The sequence below is a fragment of the Hemitrygon akajei genome, chromosome 25 (genome assembly GCF_048418815.1).
Source record: "Hemitrygon akajei chromosome 25, sHemAka1.3, whole genome shotgun sequence".
Classification (NCBI taxonomy): domain Eukaryota; kingdom Metazoa; phylum Chordata; class Chondrichthyes; order Myliobatiformes; family Dasyatidae; genus Hemitrygon; species Hemitrygon akajei.
In genome coordinates, this window is record NC_133148.1 from 36,142,078 (window position 1) to 36,166,204 (window position 24,127).

Genomic DNA, 24,127 nt, shown 5'->3' on the forward strand with positions numbered 1-24,127 from the left:
CAGACCTACCCAGGACTGCATCAAGTGCACAAAACAGTGCAGGTATTACAATAAATAATAAACAAGACAATAGGCACAATAGAGGGCAGTAAGTTGGTATCAGTTCAGGCTTTGGGTATTGAGGAGTCTGATAGCTTGAGGGAAGAAACTGTTATATAGTCTGGTCGTGAGAACCCGAATGCTTCTGTGCCTTTTCCCAGATGGCAGAAGGGGGAAGAGTTTGTATGAGGGGTGCGTGGGGTCCTTCATAATGCTGTTTGCTTTGCAGATGCAGCGTGTAGTGTAAATGTCCCCGATGATCTTCTCAGCTGACCTCACTATCCGCTGCAGGGTCCTGCGATCCAAGATGGTGCAATTTCCAAACCAGGCAGTGATGCAGCTGCTCGGGATGCTCTCAATACAGCCACTGTAGAATGTGATGAGGATGGGGGTGGGGGGTGGGAGATGGACTTTCGTCAGCCTTCGCAGAAGGTAGAGATCTAAGTGGCTTTGACTGTGGAATGATTGCTGGTGCCAGATGGGGTTGTTTGAGTATCTCAGAAACTGTGGCTCTCCTGGGATTTTCACGCACAACGGTCTCAAAGATTTAGAGAATGGTGCGAAAAACAAAAGAAACACCCACTGAGCAGCAGTTCTGTGGCCAAAAAATGTCTTGCTAATGAGAGAGGTCAGGGGAGAATGGCCATACTGGTTCAAGCTGACAGAAACTCAAATAACCACACTTCACAAGAGTGGTGTTGCAAAGAGCGTCTCTGAATGCACAACATAACAAACCTTGAGGTGAAGTGGATGGGCTATGTAGCAGAAGACCATGTACACTCAGTGGCTACTTTATTGGGTAAAGGAGGTAATCAGTTATGAAACAAATGCACCAACAACTTGTATTCATGGTAGATCCGACTGCATCAAAAGTTGTTAGGGAGAACCCTGGAGGTCTTAGTTCTTAACTTGTTTCATTGGAATGGATTAGGGGGATGCAGACGGATGGAATAGACTGTGGGGCTGTTTATTGCATACATTTTGTTCCTGGGTATTAGTTAAGAAAAAAGTTTAGAGATAAAGAAAATGGGAGAGGCAAAGAGGGTGTAGGAGAGAAAATTGGGAGCAAAAAGTAAATCCAAAAATATCAGACAGGAAAGAGGAGGAGTGTCGATTATTAGAAATAAAAGCAGAAATGTATTCATAGAGGCAGAAAGTACAGCTGGGATAATAAAAGCGTTTTACTTCACTAAGGAGAAAGATGCTGCTGCCTTGTTTCCAAGATGGTGCTAGGAAATCAAGGTGACGTGTTGCAACTGTTTACAAAACACATAAATATACTTCTTCAGAATTATGCTCACTTTAATCTGCAGCCTGTAATTTCCCTTCAAGCACTGTACCTTTGAACCGTCTTTATGAACTAGCAATTTCACAATCTTCTGAACGACTCAGCAGACTTAACTCTAGAGCATGCAGGTACAGTACCTTTATGCAGATGAAGGTACATTGCCTCAGCTGAAAGAAAGGGAGGGAGGAAGAACTTCAAGCTATACTGAAATGCTGAGGAATGAAACTCCCTCTACCCAGCCTTTTGTTGGGAGAACAAGATTGACGATCTAAGAGCAAAATTGGTGTTTTGGCATGAAATGAGGAATTGCTGTGTTCTGTGTTTCATAGAGACATGGCTCACTTCAGACATGCTGGATACTGATCTGAGAGCTTCTCAACACACCAGATAGACTGGACTGCTAATTAGGAGAAGACATAAATTTGGGGGGGGGGGGGTTTGTGCTTCATAATAAATACATTCTGGTGCTTGGACCCAATAGTTTTGTCACGCTTTTCTTCCCCTGACCTGCAACATCTGATGATTAACATGAGAGCTCTCCTCTGTGACCCTGACTACAGTTTACATACTGCCAAAAGCAGATGATAAACAAATATTCTATGTAATGAATGCCATGATTAGCAAAGAGGAGTCAATCTCCCCCAGTGCCTTTCAGATCCTAGTTGTGGATTTCAATCAGGCTTGTTTGAAGAAATCTCTGCCCATTTATCATCAACATATCACCGTAAGACCATGACATAGGAGCAAAATTAAGCCATCTGGCCCATCAAGTCTCCTCTGCCATTCAATAATGGCTGATCCTTTATTTCTGTCTCCTCCTCAACCCCAGTTCCTGGTCTTCTCCCCATAACCTTTGATGCCATGTCCAATCAAGAACCTATTAATCTCTGCCTTAACTACACCCAAAAACCTGGCCTCCACAGCTACATGTGGCAACAATTCCCACAAATTCACCACCCTTTGGCTAAAGAAATTTCTCCGCATCTCTGTTTTGAAAGGGCACCCTTCTATCCTGAGGCTGTCCCCTTTTGTCCTAGACTCTCCCACCATGAGAAACATCCTTTCCACATCTACTCTGTCCAGGCCTTTCAACATTCAAAAGGTTTCAATGAGATTCCCTCTCATCCTTCTGAATTCCAGCGAGTACAGACCCAGAGCCATCAAAAGTTCCTCATATGTTAACCCTTTCATTCCTGGAATAATCCTTGTGAACCTCCTCTGGACCCTCTCCAATGTCAGCACACCTTTTCTAAGATGATTGATCCAAAACTGTTCACAATACTCAAGGTGAGGCCTCATCAGTGCCTTATAAGCCTCAGCATCACATCTCTCCTGTTGTATTCTAGATCTCTTGAAATGAATGCTAGCATGGCATTTGCCTTCCTCACCACAGACTCAACCTGCAAGTTAACCTGCAGGGTGTTCTGCACAAGGAGTCCCAAGTCCCTCTGCATCTCAGATTCCTGGATTTTCTCCCCATTTAGAACATAGTCCACACATTTATTTCTACTACCAAAGTGCATGACCAGGCTTCAATTATACCAGAGCCTAGGAAGAACATTGCAACTTGCCTCAATGACAATTATCCAGTAGCACTTCCATCCATAGTGATGTAATGCTTTGAGAGGTTGGTGATGAAACATATCATCAACTTCTGTCTGGCAAGTGATTTGGATCCATTCCAATTTGGCTACAGTCACAACAACTCAACAGTAGATGCCATCTCATTGGCACTTCACTCAATCATGAAACTTCTGGATACTCTTCACTGATTACAACTTGACATTCAATATGATCATCCAATACAATCATCCCCTCAAAACATATCAATGAGCTTCAAAGCCTTGTTCCAAATACCTCTTCTTGCAACTAGATCCTCCATTTCCTCTCTTGCAGATCCCAATCTGTTTGGATTGGTCACAGCATCTCCTTCACAATCTCACTCAGCACAGATACACTACAAGTATGTGTGTTTAGCCCCCTACTCTACTCGCTTTATACTTACGACTGTGAGGCTAAGCACAGCTCCAATGCCATATTTAAGTTTGCCACAATACCACTATTGTCCAAATCAAAGACGGCGATGAATCAGCATATAGAAGGGAGATTGAAAATATGGCTGAGTGGTGCTCCAACAACAAACTCTCACTCAAAGTCAGCAAGACCGAGGAGATGATTATTGATGTCAGGAGGAGGAAAATTGGAGGTCCATGAGCCAATCCTCATGGGGGGGGGGGGGGGTTCCGCAATTTTAAATTGTTTGGTATTATCACTTCAGAGGATCTGTCATTAGTAAGTATAGTACTACATATTACAAAGAAAGTATGGCAACACCTTTACTTTCTTAGAAGTTTGCAAAGATTCAGCATGTCATCTAAAACTTCTATAGATGTATGGCAGAGAGTATATTAACTGGTTGCTTGTTGCCTGGTATGGAAACGCCAATGCCGTTGTACTGAAAAGCCTACAAGAAGTAGTGTATAAGGCCTAGTCTATCACGGGTAACACCTATATGCAGTGCTGTCACAGAAAACAACATCCATCATCAGGAACCCCACATTCAAGGATATGCTTTATTCTCACTGCTGCCAAGAAGGTACAGGAGCCTCAGGACCCATACCACCATTTTAAGGAACAGTTATTAACCCTCAACCATCAGGCTCTTGAACAAGAGGAGATACTTCACTTAACTGCACTCCTCTTTGCACAGACTGTTCCCCAATCTTTGGACACACTGTTTTTTTAACTCTTCATCTCATGTTCTTGATATTACTTATTATTAATTTATTGTTAATTTTTTTCCTTCCTTTTGTATTTGCACAGTTTGATAGGATTGATTTTTTTTTTGCTCGTTGGTTGTTATCCATCATGTTGGGAGCAGTTTTTCATTGGTTCCATTTTGTTTTTTGTATTTACTGTAATTACCTGAAGGAAATCTTGGGGTTGTATATAGTGACATGTATGTACTTTGTTAATAAGTTTACTTTGAAATTTGGAGTCTCAGCAAAGGAAGGAGCAGATAAATTGGCTAAAATTTGAAAGAGTTTTGAGAAAGGCTGGATGCATTACAGTTGGATAAATTATTTGGTCTTGATCTCTCTTAGAAGTGTTCCCTCTATCCATTCTTAACAAGATTTGATACTTGTACCAGCTTGCCTTAATCTTCTTGCTTTCCCCACAGTTTGCAACACATCACAACTTTGCATCTTGTGTATGTTTAGAAATTGAAACCTTTTGCTTATGGCATTGTATCAAACCCTGGGGACACCTCTCTAGTTTGAAAAACAACTTTTCACTAATTTTCTATCTATTCAGCTACAGTCTCTGTTATTCCTTGGTCATACATCTTGATGTTAAAGCTATATCATGGGTTATATATGGTCACTTTAGTAGGTATAGGATTAGAACCCAGTGTGGTCTTTTACCCAACCACTTCAAGGTTCAATGTGTTGTGCATTCAGAGACGCTTTTCTGCACACCAATGTTGTAATGTGTGGATATTCCAGTGAGGGTCACCTTCCTTCTCAGCTTGAACCAGTCTGGCCATTCTCTTCTGATCTCTCTGATTAACAAGCTATTTTTGTCAGCACAACTACCACTCACTGGATGTTTTCTTGTTTTTCACACACTCCAGTTTCTCTGCAAACTCCAGAGACTGTTGTGCGTGAAAATCCCAGGAAATCAGCAGCTTTTGAGGTGCACAACCCACCGCTTCTGGCACCAACAATCATTCCATGGGAAAAGTCACTTAGATCACATTCCTTTTCCATTTTGGTATTTGGTCCAAATGACACTGAACCCCTTGACCACGTCTGCCAAGTTTTTATGCATTAAATTACAGCTACATGATTGGTTGATTAGATATTTGCATTAATGCAGGTGTACATTACTGTGCAAAAGTCATAAGCACCCTAGATTTTTTATGTGGTTTCAGATGGTATGGCCTTCACAAAACTCTGATCTCAACATCATTGAAGCTGGGATTACCTGGAGAGACAGGTGCAAGCGAGACAGCCAAAGTCTGCAGAAGAACTGTGGCAAGGTCTCCAAGATGCTTGGAGCAACTTACCAGCTGATTTTCTTATAAAACTGCACGACAGTGTACCAAAGTGAATTTATGCAGTTTTAAAGGCAAAGGGTTGTCACACCAAATATCGATTTGATTTGGTGCCTTTTACTGTTTACTGCTCTTAATAGTAGATGTTTTGCTACTTAGAAACTTGTCATTTCATTGTTTTTGAAAGCACATCCACTTTACAGTACTGTTTTACATATGCTTACAACTTTTGCACAGTACTGTACCTAATAAAGTGACCACTGAACATATATAGAAAGAAACTACTCCTTTTGGTGAACTGAGGAACCGGGGACACAGAAGAAAGGTAAAGAGTATAAAAAGCAAAAGTGATATGAAGATTTTGTTATTAACTTGCTTTAGGAAATTCACTCATGCGCATTACACTTACCTCATTGACTCTCATCAAATAGATTTTCCCCATTCAGTCCATTCTTAGGCAAATTCTAGAATAGTTCTGCTTTATATTCCTTCCTGCACAACTGCTCTGTAATTATTAGGTTGGATGTGCTGACGTTGGAGAGTGCATGAGAGTGATAACAGGAATGAAAGGGTTAACATTTGAGGGGCGCTTGATGGCTCTGGGCACAGGGTCAGAATACAAGGATGTCCCTTTAGAACAGAGATGACGAGATATTTCTTTAGCCAGAGGGTGGTGAATCTAGAATTCCTTGCCACAGAGAGCTGTGGAGGCCCGGTCATTGGGAATACTTAAAGCAGAGGTTCTTGATTAGTAAGGTCGTCAAAGGTTACATGGAGAAAGGGAGATTATAAATCAGCCATGGTGAAATAGCAGTGCACACTCGATGGGCTGATTGGCATAACTCTGCTCCTATGTCTTGTTGTCATATTGCTATGCCTTTTTTAAAAAACAAGAATGTAACATCAGTTTTCCAGTCCTCAATATTCTCTTCAGATAGTTGGAAAGTTTTGTCGAGGCTCTTTGCAATGACTCTTCCTGTCCAAATATAGTAATTTACTTCTTTTGGTCCAAGGTTCACTGGCATGTGAAACCCTGGTAAATCTCAACAACACTGGTATCTCTGGAACCCATACCCCAGCCGGGGCCACTGCCTAAGCTGTGACTCAAAATTTGTAGAGTATACTTTACAGTGTTTGTGTTTGGGCATATTCTGGACTTAGGGTGTATAGCAAAATATTAACTTCAGCAGCTATCTTCAGCCACCAATTTTCAGACCCGAACGTGGACTGTAAATTAAATTTAAAATGCAGCTGTGGACAATAGGTTCCTAGAGCTGTGAACAGCAGTTAATTGGGGGGAAAAAACCAGACAATGTTGATTAACATTGTCTATAGTGTGGGTGCAAACAAGGGTGTGAAAGTTGCGTGTAATTCAAAGGAAGCATTGTAAATCATTGTAAATATAGAACTGTCCTTTGACTTTTAGCATACAAAATATCAGGTAATGTGGCCTCTTCCTCAGAAAGGGTCTCAATATGATACCTGCTGCTTGTTTTTGTTAAATAAACCTCTTCTGTTTTACTAGCTTCAGACTCTCTCCGGTTACTTTGTTCACACTACAACAAGCTGTAAGATTGGGGTTCAATTCCCACCACTCTTTGTCAGGAGTTTTTTGTACATTCTCCCTGACTGCGTGGGTTTCCTCCAGGTGCTCTGGTTTCCTCCCACATGATGTACATATGACAAATAAAGCTAACCTTTACATCCTTACACACATGCCTCAGCATTTGCATTTGATGGTAGAACCTTCTACTCCAATTAAAACTATACTAGGAGCATTACACACAAAATGCTGGAAGAACTCGGCGGGCCAGGCAGCAGCTATGGAAAAGAGTACAGTTGACATTTTGGGCCGAGCTCATCAGGACTGGAGAAAAAAGGCTGAGTAGATTTAAAAGGTGGGGGGAGGGGAGAAAGAAACACAAGGTGAAAGGTGAACCTGAAGGTGGAGGGATGAAGTAAAGAACTGGGAAGTTGATTGGTGAACAAGACAGAAGGCCATCAAAGAAAGGAGCACCACAGGGAGGCGATGGATGGGAAGGAAATAAGGTGAGAGAGAGAAAAGGAGATCAGAAATGGTGAAGGAGAGGGGGTTGGCTGGAGGACATTACCAGAAATTCGAGAAATTAATGCTCATGCCATCAGGTTGGAGGCTACCCAAATGGAATATAAAGTGTTGTTCCTCCGACCTAAGTGTGGTCTCATCACGACAGTGGAGGAGGCTATAGATAGACATATTGGAATGGGAATGAGAAGTGGAATTAAAATGGGTTGCCACTGGGAGATCCCACTTTTTCTGGCAGACGGAGAGTAGGTGCTTGGCGATGCAGTCTCCCAATCTACGTCGAGTTTCACCAATATACTGGATGCCACTCCGGGAGCACCAAACACAGTAAAAATGACTCCACAGACTCACAGGTGAAGTGTCACCTCTCTTGGAAGGATTGTTTAGAGCCCTGAATGGTCGTGAGGGAGGAGGTGTAGGGGCAGGTGTAGCACTTGTTTCGCTTGCCAGGACGGAGATTAGTGGGAAGGGACGAATGGGTAGCGAAGTCGCGTAGGCAGCGATCCCTGCAAAAAGTGGAGGAGGGGAGAGGGAAAGATGTGCTTGGTGGTGAGTTCCCGTTGGAGCTGGTATTAGAGTACTCCACTTGACTACTCGAGCATGCCCAACCATTAAATATGTTCTGGCCCAGGCTTCGTCTTCTCAGTCAGTATCAGAGGAATCTGTATTCCAGTGAGAGTTAGTGCCTGTGAAACCCGCATCCCAGAAAGAATAAATGCCTACAGGATTCCTTACCCCTGGTGACAAGTCAGAATCTGTGGAACTCATGGCTCAGTGTGAACCAGGGTCTCTGGGACCTATATCACAGTGACAGTTCATATCTTTACCAGTTCATGCACTACCCGAGCAACAACCAGGAAGGTTACGAAAATGATTCCAGGATTGAACAAAATGAAGGGTGACCAGATTGAATCCTATCAAATATTGAAAGGTCTGTAGAGTGGATGTGGAGAGGATATTTCCTATGATGGAAGAGTCAAGAACTAGAGGCCACAGCTTCAGGATAGAGGGGCGTCCTTTTAGAATGGAGATGAGAAGGAATTTATTAGCCAGAGAGTGGTAAATCTGTGGAATTTGTTGCCACAGGCAGCTGTAGAGTCCAACTCACTGGGTGTATTTAAGGCAGAGATTGATAGAATCTTGATTGGTGAGGGCATGAAGGGATACGGGAGAAGGCAGGAGATTGGGGCTGAGACAAAAATTGTATCGGCCCTGATGAAATGATGAAGCAGACTCGATGGGCCAAATAGTCTAATTCTGCTCCTAAATCATATGGTCTACAGATGTCCCCCGCTTTGCGAATATTCGCTTTACGCCACTTCGCTTCTACAAAAGACATACATTCATAACCTATTTTCGCATTACAAAGAGGATTTTCGCTTTTAAGAAAAATTTTCCCATATAAATTAATGGTTCTTCGCTTTACGCCATTTCAGCTTATGAACAGTTTCATAGGAACGCTCTACCTTTGTAAAAGTGGGGGACACTTGTGTTGTCTTTTGGATCCCATACCTCAGTGCAAGCCAGGGTTTATAGGTCCTGTACCCCAACTACAATATATGTCCTTGAGATACAATACAGAATTGTCCATGGCACCTGCATGAAACCCAACCCAAGTACATCAGCATTGGTGGGCCATTTATCAATTCAGACCAGTGCTTTCAGGAGACTAAGAGCAAATCCTAGAAAAAGCATGCCAGCAGAATCATGATGGGTTTTATTGCAGCATGCAGAAATGTTGAAACCTTAGACAACAATTGGGCACAAGTCCAAGATCCAAACATACATAGTATCCCATTTTTAATCATATATTATGTTGTCTGCAGAGGGAGCTCCAACCCAAATATCAAATGATGTGCACCCTCAATTCTACTCTGGAACAAGCTGGGTGCATTATGTAAAGAAATAAAATGGTATTATGTGTGACCTAGTCACATGTTTGCAGCCATGTCCATAACTCTCTTGTAAGTGTAACCGTTCAGGTAAAAGCAGAGTGAATTTTCAGAGCAGAGACTGGTTAGTGGGGTATGGGAGATTTTAGGAAATGAGTTAGCATAAATAATGGGTTTTCTGTTGTTCTCCTGGCTTGATCCACGGTGTGCGATGATTAAGTACCTGTCAATATCAGTGCATGCACTGGAAGCGTGGACACCACACAGAAAGAATCATTCATACAGAGGAGCAATGTAATGTAAAAGCTATTTCTGACAAGAAGTAGTACAAAAAAAGCACAGCTCTTGTTAAATGTCAGTTTTCTTTCGTCCATTTCTGGAAAGCTTCAAATGGATTACAGATTGGTCTCTACTTTTCTTTCCCGAGCTTCAAGTGGTCCCACAGTGTGGCCGGGGCAATGCCAGGAGACCGTGGCTCCCCATTTTCATCAAACCTCAGCCGCAGGGTGTTCCTGATCACCAGCTTTTCCACAATGAAGGAAGCGCAGAACCAAGGGACCGCATACTCCAGTGTAACTAATCCCATGAAGTCATAGTCGAACTGGGAGTAATCCCAGGGGCAGGCATTGAACTGGCGCAGGATGTATCCTGTTGAGAATTCCCAGATGTAGGTCCAGAGGGTGTAGATGAGGCATCTCACCAAACCGGGGCATCGGTCTTTGAGAGACAGGTACATTCGCTCCACCACCATGATGCACGTACCGTAGATGAACAGAGCCCACACACTGGTAACTCCTGGGAACTTCCAGTTAAAATTGATGACAAACTCCCAAGCAGCTGTAAACATTACCTCACAGAAGTACCCATGGATGGCATACAGGTACCAGCGGGACAGGGCACCAAGGGGTTCCAGCGCTCCCACCATCCTTTTACTTTCTTTACGTTGCATGTGGACCTGAACAAACAGAGATCAAAGCTACTTCTGAAAGAGTTATTTTAAGTTTCAGACACAAATTGTCTCTCCCCCAACAACCCAATCCCAGACAGATCCCACCCAATGCCCCAAAATCCAGTTACGCAACCAGCCCTCAGCCCATACCCAAGCCCCCAGTCTCCAAAATCCACTAAGGGATAGTGCTCACATGTCATCTTCCAAACCCAGAATGATGAACGCATGCCCCCAAACATAGACGGTCCCCTACCACCCAGCCAAACCAAAAAGGAGTCCCTACCCTTCCTTTCAAAACCTTAAGGACCCCTGCCCCACCCTAAACACAGAGAGACCTACCCTCAACCCCAATTCTGCAGACCCTACCTCAAAAACTAGACATATTTTTCACTTAGAGGGTAGTGGGTATTTGGAACGATCTGCCAGAGGAGGTGGTATAACTATAGTGGCTAAAAGTCATTTGAAGAGATACGTGGATAGGAAAGGTTTAGGGGAATATGGACCAAATGCAGGCACATAGATGAGCATCTTGGTCGAGATGGGCAAGTTGGGATAAAGGATCAGCTTCTGTGCTATATGACCCCAAACCCAGAGAGGATCTCACACTCCTTCAAACACTCAAGCTCAAGAAAGGGCCACATCCAACAATGAATAGACACTTTCCCCATCATCCAACATCAGATGCCCAAATCTTGAACCAGATGCCAGCATAAATTGCTCAACACCAGACTGAGCCACGTACCATCATTCAACATTGGAGGAGCCAATAACAAAGCCAGGTGAATACAGTGTAGACAAACGCCAATATATTTGCTACGGGATCTGTGGCCTGTTCCAGGGAGCCAGCAAATGGTCATGGTCACTCAGGAATCGGAGATGATTGGTAAATCTACATATGTCTGAGGACCCTGATTCTGGAGGCTGGCATTCTTTGGTAATGGGGTGAAGTGACTGCTTGGAGAAATAGGATTTCTCGTCCTAGGTCAATTCCACTCTCCTATTCCACTACAGCATCAGGCTGCTGGGTCCGTGAAAGGGTATGCACCTTGAGGGACCAGAGGACACCATGACAAAAAATTAGCAGCTTGCTCTTCCACTCTTTGATTTCAATGCATCCATGGTGGAGGGTGACCTTGTGTGTCGCTTTGTGCCATTTCTTTTGCATGCCTTTTGAGCTTCAGGAAATGGGGGGGGGGGGGGAATCTGAAGGGGGAGAACTATGTGAGGATGACAATTTGGCCTATACGTTGGAGTTTATTAAACATAAGAAATAGGAGCAGGAGTTGGCCATCTGACCCATCAAGCCTGCTCCGTTATTCTTTAAGGTCATGGCTAAAAGGACTTGTCCACTTACCTGGCTTTCCCCCACAACCCTTAACTCCCCCTACTTTGCAAAAATCTATCCATTCTTGCCTTAAGTATATTTACTGAGGTAGCCTCCACAACTTCATGGGGCAGAGGATTCCACAGATATTCCTCATCATAAGCGGTGGATTATTGGTGGAATGGTTTTAAAGGTGAATGGTCCAGCTTTCACTGCAGGAGAGGATGCTAGACAGTGTGATAACACTATAAACCAGGTCACTTGAAGCATTGGCACAATTGTACCATATTGGATTTCTTCATTGCTAGTGGCCACAGATACCAGAACCATGTGGATGATATGTAGTAGGCCTCCGTTAGTCTTGATAGACCATGGATTTGCCCCTTGGAATGTTGTCCAAGGGAAGGGCATTAGGTGTTGTCGCAGAGCAATGTGCGATTCAGTGCCTTGCTCAAGGACACACACGCAGCCTCAGCCAAGGCTCGAACTAGCGACCTTCAGATAACTAGACGAACACCTTAACCACTTGGCCACGCACCAATATGGATGACATAAGGCATGTTAGAACATAGAACAGTCTCACACAGTACAGGCCCTTCAGCCCACAATGTTGTGCTGACCTTTTAACCTACTCTACCACATAGCCCTCCATGTTTCTATCATCCATGTGCCTACCTGCGAGTTTTTTAAATCCCCTTAATGTATCTGCCTCTACCACCACCCCTGGAAGCATTTTGCAAAAGATGGTAGAACCGTGGACATTGCTTCCAAAGACAGGGACTAATATTTGATTATTGATTGTTAATTTTGCATTAGAACAGCACAGTACAGGTCCTTTGGCCGGCAATGTTGGGCTGACCCATATAAACATACACCATGATCAAACCCTTCTCTCCTACCCAGCCACAACCCTCTATTTTTCTTTCATCCATATACCTATCTAAGAGTCTCTCAAATGTTCCAAATGTATCTGCTCCATCACCATTGTTTTCTGTGTCAATAAAGCTACCTTTGTCATATCCCTCCATGCTTCTTCAAATCACCTTAAACTTATTCCCTCCCCTATTAGCCATTTCTACCCTGAGGAAAAAAGGTTGCTGACAGCCCGTTCTATCTCTACCTCTTATCACCTGTACACCTCTATCTAGTCACTAAAGATTAGTGGAGGAATGTTCTCATCTGAAAAATTTAAAAAATAACACACTGCTGGCAGGTCCTACACTGACTGAGCTTTTGCACAATTATCAGCAAACTCAACATTGGAGATGTCCTTAATGATGACTTTAGTTTGGGAAAATAAAAAGCAGGAATAGGTCAGCTGGTCCAACCAGATTTCTCCAATTCAATAAGAATATGACTGGTCCAACCTTTCACACTCTTTTCCCTACATCTCAACTCTGCTGTGATTCAACTGTCTATCAGTGTCTGCTGGGACATGCTGAATGACTCTGCTTCCACAGCCGTCCAGGTAGAGAACTTCAAAGAGTCAAAATCTTCTAAGAGAAGAAGTTCCTCCTCTTTTGATTTTAAATCAATGACTTCTTACTCTGAAGTTTTATCTCCTTGTTTTTTTATTTACTTTGCAAATGAGCTTTTTAATCTATTCCAAGATCGATCTAACCCTTCCCTCCTATACAGCCCTCATTGTTTTTTTCATCCATGTTTATCTAAGAGTCTCTTAGATGTGCTTAATACATTTGTCTCATTCCGTGTAAAAAAACCTACCTCTCCCTTCCACCAACAAGCTCACTTTAAATTCCACTCCACCCCATTCTTAGCATCCACCTTATCAATGCTCCTCAGAATCTTGTGCAGTGAAACATAATAAACTCTCTATTTTCTGAACTGCAATGTACAGGCCCATCCTACCAACTTTGCTTTTTTTCGATGTCATGTCATACTTCCAGTGCACAAATCAACCTAGCAAGCAAATCTTTTTGAAGTTAATTGAGAATATAAAGAGCAGGGTAGATAATTATAAACATATCTGATCTCCCCAAGGCATTTGGCAAAATGGCAATAAAGGGGTCTTAGTCAAGCATTTATGCAGTTAGGTTTTCTTTAGCACGGAGGGGTAGCTGGTTACCTGTCAGAAACAAGAGCATCAGGATTAATGGTCTGTTTTCAGACTGGTAAGGTGCAACCAAGGAGATCCATGGAAGTTCTCAACTGTCTCTTCAGCTTGATAGGTGAATCCTCAAGTGCGAGGATGACTTACTACCACATTGGTTTTGTAGGGTCTGAGGTGGCTGATGAGGCCAGTGTCCAGTGGAGAACCTGGGCTGGTGCCCTCCTTCCTTACATGGGGGGTCTGACGAGCTCCCAGTACGTGGAATCAGGGATCTCAATTTCATTCCTAATGCTCCTTCTCTTGTTCATACAGACCAGAGGTTCCCTGGATTGGAGAGAGTGCAATATGGGGAGTATCCTTAAATCTTCCCCTTTCTCCACCTGACCATCTATTCCTGTCAATAAGGTATTTAGTTCTCACTCCTGGTATCAGGCATGGAGACAATGTGACCTGCTCAATGCAATTGACTGAGTGGATCCGAGGCCTCGCACTGGGGCTATTGATCTGGCAGAGGACGCCGACGATGGTTTGATGGTTCGGAGTATTTTTATACTAATACCAGATAAACGGAATGAAGTTACAGCTAGATTTGCTGTGGATGCAGAGATAAGTGGAAAAACAAGTTCTAAGGAGAATACACAGAGCATGCAAAGAGTACAGAGAGGTGTGGTAAACAAGCATAAAACTGGCAAATAGAGAGGATGGGGGGGGGGGGGGGAGGTAAAAGTAAGGCTGTGCGCCTTGGTTAGAAAAACAGAAAAACAGTGTAATGGTTAAATGGAAATTTTCTAGTCTCCAGAATGCACCTGTCCAGAGGACTCTGTATTCACCTGCATCAAATTCAGATGTCAGCACACAAGTACAGCTAGTGATTAAGAATTCAGAAAGAATGTTTGCTTTGTTGCACGTGGGAAGGAGTACAAAAGAAGAGAAATCTTGCTTCAACACACAGCGTGTTGCTGGCACTACTCCCATACGGTCATTTTCCCTACGGTTCATGAAGGATATTCTTGCCACGTTGGCAATGCAGGCAAGTTTGGGTCTTGAGATGCAAGCATTGCCTTCCAAAATAAAAAACAAATGCTGGAAGAAATCAGTAGGCCGAGCATCAGCTATGGAGGCAAATGGGTACATCAGTGTTTTGGGTTGAGACCCTGCTAAAGGATTTGTTGAGACCAGGAAAGATTACCAGTATGTAGATGTACATGAGGGGAGGGAGTGGAATAGAGGCAGGTAGGTGAGAGGTGGAACCAGGTAGGGGAGAAATGTTGACCAGATGGAAACAGGTAGGCAAGAGGGTGGTAATTTTGGACAGCACTTTCAGCAAGAGTAGATGGGGCATTCACTAGAGCTTAGAAGAATGATAGGTAATCTCATTTAAACATGTACATTTACGGGGAATATTTATAATTAAAAGTAAATTTATTATCAATGTAGTACATGTCACCATATACTGAGATTCATTTTCTTGCAGGCATTCACAGTAGAACAAAGAAATACAATAGGATTGATGAAAAACTACACACTAACAACGACTGACAAAGAACAATGTCAGTTTTGAACAAGGAGTTCAAAATTGTGCAACTACAAAATAACAATAATAATAATAAATAAGTAAATAAATAATACTGAGAACATGGTTTTTAAGGCTGTTGGAAGTGAATCCATCGGCTGTGGAGTCAGCTCGGTGCTGAGATGTGAATTTAGCCCCTCTGGTTCAGGAGCCTGATGGTTGAGGGGTAATAACTGTTCCTGAACCTGGTGGTGTTCGATCTTAAGCTCATGTACCTCTTTCCCAATGGCAGCAGTGAGAATTGGATGGTGCGTGGCCTTCATGCCTGGATGGAGAGTGACCCTCATGAGGGAATATGGAAGTAGGGAACTAGTTTCAGAATGAGGTGGATTTGAGGAGCAATTTGCTTCCATCAGAGGGCCGTGAATCTATGGAACTCTCTACCCCACAGGGCTGTAGGGACAGAGAGTCATTGAAAATATTTGAAATATCTTTAAATGAGGCAGATCCAAGGATAATGGAGATTCGTCAGTAAGATAAAGATCCATCAGTGAGATAAAGATAGGGGCAGCCAGGCAGCATTGCCATTAGCATAACAGTTTACACTGACAATAGTCAGGGTTCCAGTTCTGCCTCTGTAGGAGAGTTTTTCCATGTTCTCCCGTTGAACGCTTGGGTTTCCTCCAGGTGCTCTGGTTTCCTCTCACATTGCAAGGACAAACATATTAGTAAGGGTCAGTGGGATGTGGGCACCAGAAGCAGGTCTTAGGTTGCCTCCGATGCCTATTCGGACTGTGTTGGTTGCTGATACAAACGTTGCGTTTCTCTAAGTTTTGATGTTTCGCTGTGCATGTGACAATCTTTGTCTTTTATAAAGGTGTGGCACAGTGGGCAGAATTGCAGACTCTTCTTATTTACATCTTCTCACCTGCCTATCCCTTTTACCTGGGCCCCCTCCTCCTTTCCTTTCTCCTATGGTGCACTCTCCTCTCTTATCAGATTCCTTCTTCTCCAGCCCTTGACCTTTTCCACCCACCTGGCTTCACCTTCCAACTAGCCTCCTTTCCTTCCCACATACCCTTTTACTTTGGCGTCTTCCCCTTCCGTCTCAGTCCTGAAGAAGGATCTTGGTCTGAAACATCAACTGTTCATCAATTTCCATAGTTGTTTGCTTACTGTAATTTACAGTTTTTTTTCTCTCTGGTATTATGTATTGTATTGTACTACTGCTGCAAAGTTAACACAATTCATGACATAGTGAGGATATTACATCTGATTCTGATATCTCCAGCACACTGCTCAGTGTTTTTGGCTTCAACAATTTCTCTTTGACTCACTTCCTTTTGATAAACAGTGTTGTTATGGAGCATGTGTGGCTTTAACCACACCACAATCTAATTTTTAGCTAGACTTCTCTCTAGCATAGCTACTTCCTACAATGGTGCTGATGTTGCTTCTCCCTAAGAAGCCCCTAAACTTCCAGGAGCTCCTCACAACGTGCCAAAATACTCGTGCAATTTCTGCACCTCGGGAGAAATGCAATTTATGGTTGCTGTGGAAATGTTCAAGGCTGGGGAATCTTGAAGAAAGCCTGAGAGATTCCAATCCCCAGAAAACCTCCTCTATCTCAGAAAATTTGCTCCATAAGCAACCACTATAAGATCATGTAGTTACACAGCTTGACTCCTGCATGAACCCTTAACCCTTTTTTCAAATCCTTAACCTCTCATACTTCACCCTCCCTCTTTTAAGAATGCCTTAGTCACCCTTATATGTGTGTTCTGTGTATTACTGTGCTTTATACCCTGGTCCGGAGAAACATTGTCTCTCCTGATGGTATACATGTCAGAATCTGAATCAGGTTTAAAGTCACTGGCACATGTTGTGAAATTTGTTAACTTTGCAGCAGCAGTACAATGAAATAAATATAAAGCAGAAATGAACGTGTGTGTGTGTGTGTGTGTGTGTGTGTGTGTGTGTGTGTGTGTGTGTGTGTGTGTGTGTGTGTGTGTGTGTGTGTGTGTGTGTGTGTGTGTGTGTGTGTGTGTGTGTGTGTGTGTGTAAATTAAATAGTTAAATTAAGATAAGTAGTGCAAAAACAGAAATAAAAAACTGTGGTGAAGAAGTGTTCTCGTGTTCAACATCCATTCAGAAATTGGATGGCAGAGGGAAGAAGCTGTTCCTGAATCGCTGAGTGTGTGCTTTCAGGCTTCTGTATCTGCTTCCTGATGCCCTGGATGGTGGGGGTCCTTAATGATGAATGCCGCCTTTCTGAGGCACCGCTCCTAGAAGATGTATCTAGTTAAATGACGATAAACTTGACTTGGCTTTATCTTTAACCCAAATCTTCAAGCTGCCACCTGTTGAAAGTACGGACTGTGTTTTGGAATTGTTCTTTCTCTGCGACCTCCTGCAACTTTTATGGTTAATGTTAATTTTTTTTCTGCCACACTTGCAGCTTGCATTTCCTTATTTGCTCCTTGTATCGTTGACGTTTGGTGTTTTCACATGTCTGCATTAACTTCCTTCCCCTCAGTTTTCCTGACTACTCTCTTGGGCTTATCTCTTCCAGAAAGCAGTTTACGCTCTGGCAGTTCCAAGTCAAGACATGGTTGCTGCTCTCCTCTCCATCTCTCTTGTATACAGTACTACACCCTAATTTCTTGTCTCTATTTCATTCATTCACGCATTTTTATCTAATTGTCTTGACTTTCCTGAATCTGTGCCTTGTTCTCTCGCGGGGGGGGGGGGGGGGGGCTCTGCACAGGAACGGAGTAAATTGCAAAAAGTTATGAACTCAGTCAGCTCCATCATGAGCTCTAGCCTTCCCAGCATCCAAGATATTTTCAAAAAGGTGGCACACATCATTAAGGACCGTGCCCCCCCCCCAACATCACCCAGGACATGCCATCTTCTCATTGCTACCATCAGGGAGGAGGTACAGAAGCCTGAAGGCACACACACTCAGCGATTCAGGAACAGCTTCTACCTCTCTGCCTTCAGATTTCTGAATACACATTGAACCCATGAACACTACCTCACTATTTTATTATTTCTATTTTTGCACTGCTTATTTAACTATTACATATATATATTTACTGAAAATCATACTTCTATTTTATGTATTGCACTGTACTGCTCCAGCAAAGACAACAAATTTTACGACATATGCCTGTGATATTAAAACCTGATTCTGATCTTTAGACGTGTGCTCCAGCTTCCAAAGACGTACCGGCTGGTAGGTTAATTGCGCGTTGTAAATTGTGCCGTCATTAGGCTAAGATTAAATCCGGGGATTGCTGGGCAGCAAGGCTCAGAGGGCTGGAGGCCCTGTTCCACACTGCATCTCAATAAATAAACATATCTGTGCCTCCAACTTCTCATATTTATTTCCTTATTTTGTGTTCCCCCTCTTTCTATTTGTGTCCCCTCGCTTTCCCTGTTTTCCTTCTCACCCACTCCTCTCTGGTATCATGCTGGCCATAACAGCTTTACCTCCCAATACTGTCTCTCCCTCAGGTAAACCTTTGCATTTCTGCCTCTCTTTATTTCTGTCCCTGCTCTTCTCTCTCTCTCTCTCTCCCTCTGGAGACTGTTGTGTATGAAAAACCCAGGAGTAGTTTCTGAGATACTCAAGGCGCACCATCTGATACCAAGAATCATTCCCTGGCCAATGTCACTTAGATCACATTTCTTCCTTATTCTGATATTTGGTCAGAACAACATCTGAACCTCTTGACCATGCCTGCATGCTTTTCTGCATTGAGTTGCTGCCACATGATTGGCTGATTAGGTCTTCATGCTTTTGCACCGACTCTCTCATCTGCTCCCACAGCCATCACCCCATTCCCAGCGTCATTCCCTCTTTCTGTATCACCCTCTTTGCTGGATTTTTATCTCATATCTTTCCTTCTTTTTCATTGTCTGTTCTCTGCTCCAGAGTCACCTTCTATCTGTCCCTCCAATTCTCTCCCTCCATGTCTAGCTCATTATCATCACTCATCTCACTCATTATAACCACTATCTCACTCATTACAATTACTTTACTTTTCTCTCCTGTATGTGATTTGCTTTCACAATGTTACTCACTGAGATACAGTCCCCTGATTTAATCGGAGCCTAATCACAGGACAATTTACAATGGCCAATTAATCTACTAACGGTAAATCTTTGGACTGTGGGAGGTCACGGGGAGAACGTACAAACTCCTTACAGGCAGCGGCCGGATTTGAACCAGGGTCGCTGGTACTGTAAAGCGCTGTGCTAACCACTACCCTACAGTGCTTGTGAGTATATTTATCCTTCCCTCTCTCTTTTCTACATCTGCCACCCCGTCCTGTTCTGGGGTCTCTCCCTCTCTGGTCTTTATCAATTCCTTCGCACTTTCTCCGTGTTTCTAACATGAGAAAATCTGCAGATTCTGGAAATCCAAGGCAGTCCTGAAGAGGGGTGTCGGCCCGAAACGTGAACTCTTTACCCTTCACCGTAGATGCTGCCTGGCCTGCTGAGTTTTTTTTTCCTCCAGCACTTTCTGTGTGTTGCTTCTCTGTTATTTCTTCCTGTTTTTTTTTGACAGTGGCCAATAAGCCTAAAATGTCTGTCCACATTTGGGTTGCAGGTGGAAACCACAGCAGCTGGAGGAAACCCACAGGATAACTGTGAGCAGTCAAACTGCACGCAGGCAGCACCAGATGTTTGGACTGAACCCAGGTTCACTGAAGCAGTGAGCCAACATCTCCACTAACCTGCTGTGGGGCTGCCCATCCTATTCTTTGTTAAGACAGAAAGGAGGCCGTTTGGCCCATCGATTTCATGCCAGCTTTCAGTGCCACCAGTCTCTTTCAGCCATCCCCACCCGTTTCTCCTCCCTACCCTGCTGGCCAGAGGGGCTTCACCTCAACCCACCCTGCTAGTGGCTCAACCTAACCTGTTGATGGTGGTGGGGTAGGCGCCCTTCAACCTAACTTGCTGGTGTCAAGCCTGAACCTCAACCTACCCCGCTGGCACGTCCCCCTCCCATTGGTTACCTTCGACGTCAATCAACTTGTACCTGCAGCGACTTTCAGCCCGTACCCGATCGGGACATCGACGGGTCGGCTCGGCACCCGTTCGGGAGCGGACGCTCGCCACTTTACTCGGTGTGAGCGGCGAGCACGGCTGGCCGACCGAGCTCAGCCCTGACGCCACTCCTTCCCGATTCTCCTTCTCCTCCTCCTCCCCCCGGCTCCGCTCTCCCCGGCTAGAGAAACGTAAACATTGCGCGATGACGTCTCCCGCCCGCCGCTGAGGATAGGATTGCGCAGGCGCAGTGTACGGGGAGGGGCGGGGCTGAAGCGTGATTGACGGTGATCTGAGCCCCGGAGAGTTTGTGATTCGTCGCAAGTTTGCTGCAAAGTTGCGTTCAGGACACCGGGTGGACGGGTTAACACTGGGGATGAGGGGCTCGGCCAGCACATAAGTTCAGGGATGCAGACAGGTGACAGGAGCAGACTAACTTCGCGTTTCCCCGGGTGAACGCAGGGTTAGGTTCCCAAAAAAAAACTTTATGCGAAAAATCGTACACCTTCACTTCTGTGGGAGGCACCAGTTACATGGGAGATTAAAAGAAAATGCTAAAAGGTCGCCATCGGGGTGGAAGATGACTTAATTCCCGTCCGGTTCAGTAGGCACTGAAGTAACCGGCTAGCCAACGTGGTAACTGCAGATTCTTCCAGAAATGGGACAAAGGTCAACTGTTTACCCAGGGCTTCAATGTACTTTTGATGCATGGCTCTAATAAGGGGTGACAGGCCATAGAATCCCAGTAGGTCACCGAGATGCTGTACATTTCCCTCGGGGGTTTACTCCCGAAGCCTTGCCCGTGAGTGGGTATGGCCGCAAGGCAGCGGAGGTTTGAGCCTCTAACTTCCACCCTGCCCTCAAATTTACCCGGTCCATTTCCGGCACCTTCCTCCCCTTTCTCCCCTTTCACTATCTTTCTGTCCCTATCTCTGGAGACAGCTTATGTGCTATTATAAACCCACGGGCTCTTACAGCTTCCTGGCCTCTGCCTCTTCCCACCCTGTTACTTGTAAAAACGCCATCCCCTACTCTCAATTCCTCCATCTCCTTCGCCTCTGCTCTCAGGGTGAGGCTTTTCATTCCAGAACGAAGAAAATGCCCTCCTTCTTCAAAGAAATGGGCTTTCCTTTCTCCACCATCAACCGTATCTCTTCCTTTTCAGGCACGTCTGCTCTTACCCCATCCTCTTGCCACCCTTCCAGGACTAGGATTCCTCATGTCCTCACCTACCACCCCACCAGCCTCCGTGTCCAGCACGTAATTCTCCAAAACCTCCGCCATCTCCAACGGGATCCCACCACCAAGCACATCTTTCCCTGCCCCCGCACTTTCTGCTTTCTGCAGGGATCGCTCCCTATGCGACTCCCTTCTCCATTCGTCCCTCCCCACCGATCTCCCTCCTGGCACCTATCCTTGCAAGCAGAACAAGTGCTACACCTCCTCCCTGACTGCCATTAAGGGTCCCAAACTATGCTTCTAGGTGAGGCGACACTTCGTCTGATGAGTCTGTTGGGGTCGTATACTGTGTACGGTACTCCAGTGTGGCCTCCCTACATTGGTGAGAACTGATGTAGACTGAACAAGCAGGATCTCCCAGTGGCCACCCATTTTAATTCCAGTTCCCATTCCCATTCTGATATGTCAATCCTTGGACTGTTGTGATGTGGCAGGTTGGAAGAGCAACACCTTATATTCCGTCTGGGTCACCTCCAACCCCACATTATATCCTGGGTACTTTGTAGGCTAGTGCTCAAGATGGAGCTTCTTTCGGTCCCGTGCAGTAGCCCCTCCATACCAGACAGTGATTCAGCCCATCAGAATGCTCTCCACAGGGCAACTCTAGTAGTTTATGAGTGTATTTGTTGACATGCTAAAAATATCTTCAAATCCTAATAAAGTATGGCTGCTGTCTTGCTTTCATCAATATGTTGAGACCAGGTTAGATGCTCAGAGAACTTGACACCCAGGAACTTGAAGCTGCTCACTCTCTCCAGTTGTGAAGAAGATTGGAATGTGTTGCTTCATCTTACCCTTCCTGAAGTCCACAATCAGCTCTTTCATCTTACTGACATTGAGTGCCAGGTTTTTGCTGCGGCACCACTCCACTAGTTGGCATATCTCACTCCTGTACGCCCTCTCGTCACCACATAAGATTCTGCCAACAATGGTTTATTCGTCAGCAAATTTATAGATGGTATTTGAGCTCTGCCTAGCCACACAGTCATGTGTATATAGAAAGTAGAGCAGTGGGCTAAGCACACACCCCTGAGGTGTTGATCGTCAGCGAGGAAGATAAGTTATTACAAATCCGCACAGACTGTGGTCTTCCAATTAGGAAGTCGAGGATCCAATTGCAGAGGGAGGAACAGAGGCCCAGGTTCTGCAACTTCTCAATCAGGATCGTGGGAATGATGGTATTAAATGCTGAGCGATAGTCAATGAACAGCATCCTGACATAGGTGTTTGTGTTGTCCAGGTGGTCTAAGTTTGCTCATGACACCACTGTTTGTTGCTGGAGTGACAAATCAGCATGTTGGAGATTGAAAATCTCGTTGAGTGGTGCCATAGCAGCCACCTTTCACTCAATGCCAACAAAACCAGCGAGGCATGGTAGCATTGTGGTAGTATTGTGACACTGTTACAGTCCCAGGAGAAGGAAATTAGGAGAGGTCCATGAGCCAGTTCTCATCAGAGGATCAGAGGTGGAGAAAACCAATGAAAGACCGCCCAACTTGGGTATTCATCCCAAATGCAGAAGGCCACAAACTGTGCAAGTACAAAAAAGGATAGGACTAATATTATGAATAATAAATAAGTAATAAATTTCATGAACAGGAGATGAAGAGTCCTTGAAGTTGAGTCGTAGGAACTGTTTGGTGATAGTGCAAGTGAAGCTGAGTGAAGTTTTCCCCTTTGGTTCAAGAGCCTGATGGTTGAGGGACAGTTACTGCTCCTAAACTCAATGGTGTGAGTCCTGAGGCTCCTATACCTTTGTCCTGATGGCAGCAGTGAGAAGAGAGCATGTCCTGGATGATGAGGATCTTTGATGAGGAATGCTGCTTTCCTGCGACAGCGTTCCATGCAGCTATGGTCAATGGTGGGGAGTGATTTAACCATGAAAGACTGGGCTGTATGCATTACTTTGTGTAGGATCTGTAAGGCAGTGCAGATGCTGGAAATTTGAAGTGAAAACAGCAAGTACTGAAAATAACACACACAAAATGCTGGTGGAACACAGCAGGCCAGGCAGCATCTATAAGGAGAAGCACTGTCGACGTTTCGTCCTGACAACGGGTCTCAGCCTGAAATGTCGACAGTGCTTCTCCCTATAGATGCTGCCTGGCCTGCTGTGTTCCACCAGCATTTTGTGTGTGTTGTTTGAATTTCCAGCATCTGCAGATTTCCTCGTGTTTGCTCTTTAAAAGTACTGAAAATACTTGGCAGACCTGACGGCATCTGCGGAGATCGAAGTCAAAGTCATGAGGAACGTTGTCTCTCTTTTTGTTCTAATTTTGATTCCTTCTTTTAAAATTTGCGTTTCATTTCTATTTTTTCTCATGATGATGCTGGCATGATGCCTGTGATTGCGGCTGGAACTATTTCATTGTACTTCTGCACGCGATGACAATAAACCTGACTTTGACTTTGATATGCGCAGATGCCATCTGGTCTGCCAAGTACTATCAGTATTTGTTGTCTATCAAAGTAGGAACGGTGACAAAGAGTAGATGGCAGTTGGAGTTAGACAGGTGCACAGAAAGTTATTAATTGTCCTTGATCTGTCAGGTTTCGAGACGGGAACAACGTTGGGGCGTGACCAGTGCCTGGAGGCGGAGCAGCTCCTGCGTTGGGGGGCGGGGCTGGGAGG

General features: G+C 44.4%; 1 protein-coding gene across 3 annotated transcripts; it reads right to left on the reverse strand.

Annotated features, from left to right (window-relative positions):
- Positions 1-9,145: 9,145 nt before the first annotated feature.
- Positions 9,146-20,471, reverse strand: LOC140716518 (transmembrane protein 229B-like). Of its 3 annotated transcripts, XM_073029321.1 has the most exons (3): positions 20,249-20,471; positions 13,701-14,009; positions 9,146-10,296 (listed from the first exon to the last, which is right to left on the reverse strand). In XM_073029321.1, the coding sequence occupies exon 3, from the start codon at positions 10,288-10,290 to the stop codon at positions 9,751-9,753; it is 540 nt and encodes a 179-aa protein (XP_072885422.1). In that variant the 5' UTR covers positions 10,291-10,296; positions 13,701-14,009; positions 20,249-20,471; the 3' UTR covers positions 9,146-9,750. The 3 variants fall into 3 exon arrangements, with proteins under 3 accessions (XP_072885422.1, XP_072885423.1, XP_072885421.1); XM_073029322.1 differs by lacking the exon at positions 13,701-14,009 and having other exon boundaries at positions 20,226-20,471; XM_073029320.1 differs by lacking the exon at positions 13,701-14,009 and having other exon boundaries at positions 20,249-20,470.
- Between the last annotated feature and the right edge of the window lie 3,656 nt (positions 20,472-24,127).